At 45.9% G+C, this 6,000-nt stretch overlaps 1 protein-coding gene across 5 annotated transcripts in view; it reads left to right on the forward strand.

The window, feature by feature from the left end:
- The window catches only part of CLIP2 (CAP-Gly domain containing linker protein 2), a 74,893-nt gene extending 69,408 nt beyond the window's left edge, over positions 1 to 5,485 (forward strand). For all 5 annotated transcript variants that reach the window (XR_014520033.1, XM_083479548.1, XM_083479550.1 and 2 more), the window contains 3 exons: positions 1,860 to 2,045; positions 2,952 to 3,014; positions 4,420 to 5,485. Coding sequence is in view for 4 of the 5 variants with exons in the window: in XM_083479548.1 (XP_083335674.1) it covers positions 1,860 to 2,045; positions 2,952 to 3,014; positions 4,420 to 4,431 (261 nt within the window). In the remaining variant the exon portion in view is untranslated. The remainder of the gene's footprint in view (positions 1 to 1,859; positions 2,046 to 2,951; positions 3,015 to 4,419) is intronic.
- The last annotated feature ends 515 nt before the right edge of the window (positions 5,486 to 6,000 follow it).

Here is a 6,000-nt window from a genome sequence, read left to right on the forward strand (position 1 = left end):
AGGTCCATATTCATTTCAGCGGATCTACTCTTGAGTAAAACTTAGCTGCAGTGATTAGTTAATTAATTGGTTGGATTAGTCAGATGACAACATTTAGATTGCCCTGGATTAATGTGGCACCAGATTCTGTTTTCTTCATTATCACTTGGTCTTATTCCTATAAAATATCCTTTAAAAAAAATAATCAGATGGCAAGGAGAGTCACTTTTGGTCTTTGCTTTGGTCATGTAGAAGATAGAGGAAACCTCCTTCTCTGTTGCTCCAGATGGGAGACTTAGACTCAAGGGATGGAATTGCAAGGAGGCAGATGCTGGCTAAACCTGAGAGGTGAATTTTCCCAAAGAGCAGGAGCTGTTGGGTGGTGAAACAGCCTTCCTTGTTGGAAGCAGTGGCTTCTCCTTCTCTGGAGGCATTTAAGCAAGGAAGCCAGGGTTTGCAAGATCTGGCCTTGATCCAGGGATTAGAATAGATGACTCCCTGGGTTCTCATCAAGTGCGTGTTTCTAGTTTTACGGTTGTTGTTCTTTTCAAACAGCATCATCTAAACTAAAGAATATTCCCTCCCTACTTAAAAAAATGATTGATTGGACACGACCAATTATTATAATTGATGAATGCTCGTACAATCAATAATTCTTTTCATGAGACTTTTTAAATCGGGGAGGTAGTAACTCCTCCTGTGTCAGTAAAATGGCAATTTCTGAGTGCCACCCACCCACCCACCCACCTTGTTATGAGAAACATCATAAACTGCTTCTACTGTGTGCTTTTCATTTTACGCTTGACCGCAGAACTCTCTAGTGGTAAAGAGTTGTCAAAAATGCCTGTGGAGCACAACTAGCAACAAACCCAATTTAAATAGTGTTTGAAAGACTCAAAGCGCTTATGGTTTGTTTGTTTGTTTGTTTGTTTGCAGTATTAACATGTAATTATCAATACAGTGGTACCTCGGGTTACATACACTTCAGGTTACATACGCTTCAGGTTACAGACTCCGCTAACCCAGAAATAGTGCTTCAGGTTAAGAACTTTGCTTCAGGATGAGAACAGAAATCATGCTCCGGCAGCGCAGCAGCAGCAGGAGGCCTCATTAGCTAAAGTGGTGCTTCAGGTTAAGAACAGTTTCAGGTTAAGTACAGACTTCCGGAACGAATTAAGTACTTAACCCGAGGTACCACTGTAATCTGCACAACAGCCCTGTCTTTCATAGAATCATAGAGTTGGAAGGGACCTTGAGGATCATTAGTCCAGGCATGTCCAAAAGGTCAATTACAATCTACTGGTTGATATCGTGGGGGTGTCTGTGGTCGATTGTGACTCCCCCTGACGTGTTACCCAGGGGGAGCTCAACAACTTTTGTTTCCCCAAAAAAGCTCAACAACTCCGGTCCTTTCTCCTATAACATTGGGCAGATCACTGCCTGTTTATTTAAAAGACTGAGTAGATCACAGTCTCTTGGAAGTTGGACGCGCCTGATCTAGTCCAATTCCCAATTCCCTACAATGCAGGAATATGCATTTGTCCCATATAGGGATCGAACATGCAACCTTAACATTATCAGTACCACACTCCATGGTAACTGAGCAGTGCAGTGTTATTATTAATCCCATGTTGAGAGAGAAGAAGTGCCTTGCCTAAGGACCTGTTCCTGAGTGCATGGCAGGAGTGCATGAAACTGGTGACTTCTGGTTTCAACCTCAGCCCTTTGTCCGCTCTTCAGAAGGTTCCTCCTCTGGGAGAATAGGCCCCAAATGTTCCTGTTCGCTTCTTTATTAAAGAGCTGGTTTAATATTTGTTTAAATCTAACCTTTCATATTTTAACGCAATAATACTGTTGTTATTTTTTTTTATCTCCTCCAGGATAAAGAGAAAGCAGTAACAGACCAGCGACGATACTCCCTCATAGACCCTTCGTCCGAGTCCGAAGTCCTCCGGTTGCAGCATCGGCTGGTCAGCACGGAGGATGTCCTGAGGAACGCGCTGGAGCAGGGCCAGCAGATGGAGAAGCTCGTGGAAGCCATGAGAAGCTGCTCTGAGAAAGCACAGGTGGGTGTTCCCCGCCCCATGGACTCTCTGTTCTCCCCACCGGGCAGATTCCCTCTTTTTTCTTTTTTAAATTTTATTTATGCTTTTCAGGTTTATACATTTCACGAATTTCGCAATCATTTTAACATTTCAAAACTTGACTTCCTTCCCCCTCTTTCTGTGGTTCCTTAAATTTATTTTTAATAACTTCTGCATATCCAAACTTAATTTGCTCATTTATTCATCGACTTTAAATATATACTCTTACAAAACTGCAGGTTATTACAATAATCCTGCCAATGTTCTTATCTGTTTACAATTTATCTGCAAATACTCAATAAACTATTTCCATTCTTTTATAAAAAGTTTGTTATCTTGATTTCTTATTCTTCTGGTACGTTTTGCCATTTCTGCATATTCCATAAGTTTTTGTATCCATTTTTCCTTTGCTGGGACTTCTGCTTATTGCCATTTCGGGGGCGAGTAATATTCTTGCCGCTGTAGTCGCATAGATGAATAAGTTTCTATACATTTTAGGTGGTTCTGCCCCTATAATTCACAAAAGAAAAGCTTCTGGGTTGTTGTCTTTTACAAATGTTATTCTAAACATTCTTTTCAATTCATTATATATCATTTCCCAGGCAGAGTCTCTTGTCACTTTAGCCACAAGTTATTTCAGTTGTGCCTCTTTCTGTAAAGGGGAAGATTGCCATGTCTTTAGCTTATGCCACTTTTTTTCCGTAAAATAAGCTTTAATGCTTTTCTCTTTAATCATCTCACATCTGGATTTTTGCAGCACATAAAATCATTGTCTTTCATTGTGCTTTGGCTATTTTTGATGTACCTTCTGATTTCTGTGCGTCCAACTTGCCTAATACACAACCTCTTTCCACCACTTTTTCCACCCCCACCCCCTTTTCATTTTAGACTATTGGGAATTCCGGATCTGCTAATGGGATCCACCAACAGGAAAAATCTAACAAACAAGAGGTGGGTGATTTGAATCATCTCCCCTGCACGGCTTCCTCGGTTTGCTCTGCTTTTTTAAAAAAATACTTGCTGAAATTTACTCACACAATGAGCATAATAGCACTAGTTTTGGGGCAGGGGAAGTTAGAAGAAGAGTTAAGAGGGTCTGTGCGGCCTGTTGGCTCGCAGGTCAGGCCTAGGGCCTGAGAGACCGGCCTTCAAATTCCCCGCTCGGCCATGATGTTCACTGGGTGACTGGGTCACTGTCCGTTACCCTAACCAACCTCACAGGGTTCCTGCGAGGATGAAATGGGGAGCAGAAAGAACCGTCTTCACCGCTATTGAACTGCCTGGAGGAAAAGGGGGGTAGATGTTATGTCGTAATTTTTTTTTAAGGATTGCGTTGACCTTTCCAGCATTTGGCAGAACCTTTCGAACTATACCTTCATGAGCCTCGTGGAGGCGTTGTGGAGAGGGTGTCAGAGGAGGAGGAGATTGGGGAATTGAGGCATGGGATTCTGCACCCCGGGAAGAGTCCGATCCTGGGGAGACTCCCAGCAGCGTGAGAGGTGGGGAGCTGGATTCATGGGAAGGAACTGCCTGTCTGCCATCTCACCTGCTGTGACTCAGACATCTTCCCTTGTCAGCACAGAGCTGAGCTCTTCTGGGGAGGCACTTGGGAATAAACCAGGCAACGGGTGGCTCTGTTGACCTTGTCTCCATCTCCAAGGAAGTGGAGGCAACGGTGCAAAACAGAGCTTGTGTGTTCAACTTCGGTGGAGGACTGCCCACTTCCTTGCCCAGTACCAAACCTCAAGACATCAAGGGGATTTTTTGTTTTTCTGGATGGAAGGAGACTGGTCCAGCTCTTTGGCTAAAACACCTAGGCTAAGCCAAGTGCTTGGAGGCAGCTTTCTCCCATCCAAGTACTAACCAGGCCTGACCCTGCTTAGCTTCTGAGATCAAACGAGATCGGGCATGTTCAGGGTAGTATGGCCATAGACTTGGAGGCAGCTTTCTATGTGTGTGAAGAGTTGGGGTTCAGTGATTAAAGAAAGACAACCTGCACATGCTCAGAGATAGTGTCGTTCCATTTCAAACTGAAATACAAATGCCACACGGGCAGAAAATAAATTAAGTGGTCTTCCAAGACCCTCCGCAATTTTCAAGAGGTCGACAGGGATGGTGAGGGAGTTTGGGAACCGCTGTTCTAACTAATGCCGATTCTGTTTTACATAAACACAAGTTTTGTTTTCGGAGGGCAGAACCCCTCGGATGAGATATCGGCGTCAATTGCGAACATGGCCAGATCCGTTCTCTGGGATGTCTCAGCGAGCTTAGAGATGATCGGCGTCGAGCAGCCTGTAAAAAACTGCTTCCCGTAAAATGAAATAAACAATAAACAAACTGCCTTCCTTTCTTTCAGGAGAAGCACTGATGAAGGAACGGAGGTGAAGAGGACTCTATGATGCCAGGATTTGCTCCTGAGAAGAGGCCGGGCAAGAGACGTGCCCTCCACCCCCTCCAAGCCCCTCTCCCAGCTCAAAACACCACCTAAGATTATTTTCAGTATTTCCGCTCTGTGGACAGGTCTGCGTTCATAGCGCGCTCTCGTAGGCACATCGGTTCATAATTTCCAAGCTGGGCCTGGTTTCCGAAGAGAGCGGTGCAGCAGCTGTGTGTCCGCGGCTGGATTTCTCTGCCGCCGGTTGCAGCGTCCAGTGACTGCTTTTATTGGCCTTGGTCACCTTGTGCCAGTATATTTTTTGGGGGGGGTGTTAACACCCTGCTGCATTGGCTGGCAGAAACTTCTCATTCCAGCGGCCTGGTGGGAGATGCCCGCAACCTCCTTAGCGACTTCCCGATACACTCGAATGCCCTTGGCGTTCTGCTCCCCCTCGGCCCCCGCCCTCAAGACGGAGGCTCCTCCCTTTTCTGTCCAAACGATTGGCAGGTCAGCAAAACAGCAGCAACTCTCCATCCCAGGATGCCGGCCGTCGAAGGCGGAAGGGCGAGATACCTCCGTGGCCTGCAAAATAGAGACTCTCTCTCTCTCTCAAGCTCCAGAATGTGGAGACCCTGCTCTTAATAATGTGGGATATAGATGTGCAGGTGGACTTTTCTCGTAACTTATTTTAACTTTGGTAACTGTGGAGTCATTTGGTAATTTGGAATTTATGGAATTGGTGAGGGGTGCGCAGATCTTTGCTGCCCACCCCCACCCCCCAGGTGTAGTTTGGCCATCTTGCCTGCTTGGAGATCTCTCTACATGAGTTGCCGGTGGGTGGGATTGCTGTGGTGGTGAACTCTGCAAATCCCTGAAGATGGTTCGGTCTCCCTGTTTATTTCTCTGTCGCTTCACCCAGTTTGCTTTTGAAGTTCTGAAGTGGTTTTCCCAGTAGTCAGAAGGAGGTTTTGCATTGCTCCCCCCACAACACAGGCCCAGTTTATACACTTGGTGGAATCAAGAAATAAAACACTCTCTTTTTGTCCGGAGCTGTACTGCTTTTTGGCATCTTGGTGTGTCTGCCTAAAACCAACAAAAATGGCATCTCCTCGCATGTAGAAAGCTAGCAGTGAGAGGGGTTCAACCTAATCTTCTCCCTGCCATACTCTCCACCACCCAGCCCTTCTCCATAGAGCAGCATTTCAAACTCCCACCGTGTAGATTTTAGAACAGGCTTGGGAAGCCTGTGGCTCCCTGGATACTGTTGGACTACAACTCCCATCATCCTGGACCACTGACCATGCTGGCTAGGGCTGAGGGGAGTTGGAGTCCGGCAGTACACAAAGCGCCCAAGCTCCTCCAGGCCTGCTGTAGAAGCACAGTCCAGGTCACGTATTACCTCTGGATTCTCCATGTGTATAAACTGGGCCACAGAGATTAATCTGCAAGTTGGAAAGTGTGTGTGTGGTTTTTCTAACACATGAATGCTGGGGTGAGTGTGGCGGTGTCTTGTTTTTCCTCCCCACCGGTTTGAGATTTTGTGGCAACGTTCGCAGGATC

The sequence above is a fragment of the Podarcis liolepis genome (assembly GCF_965112155.1).
Source record: "Podarcis liolepis genome assembly, chromosome: 16".
In the NCBI taxonomy this organism is placed as follows: domain Eukaryota; kingdom Metazoa; phylum Chordata; class Lepidosauria; order Squamata; family Lacertidae; genus Podarcis; species Podarcis liolepis.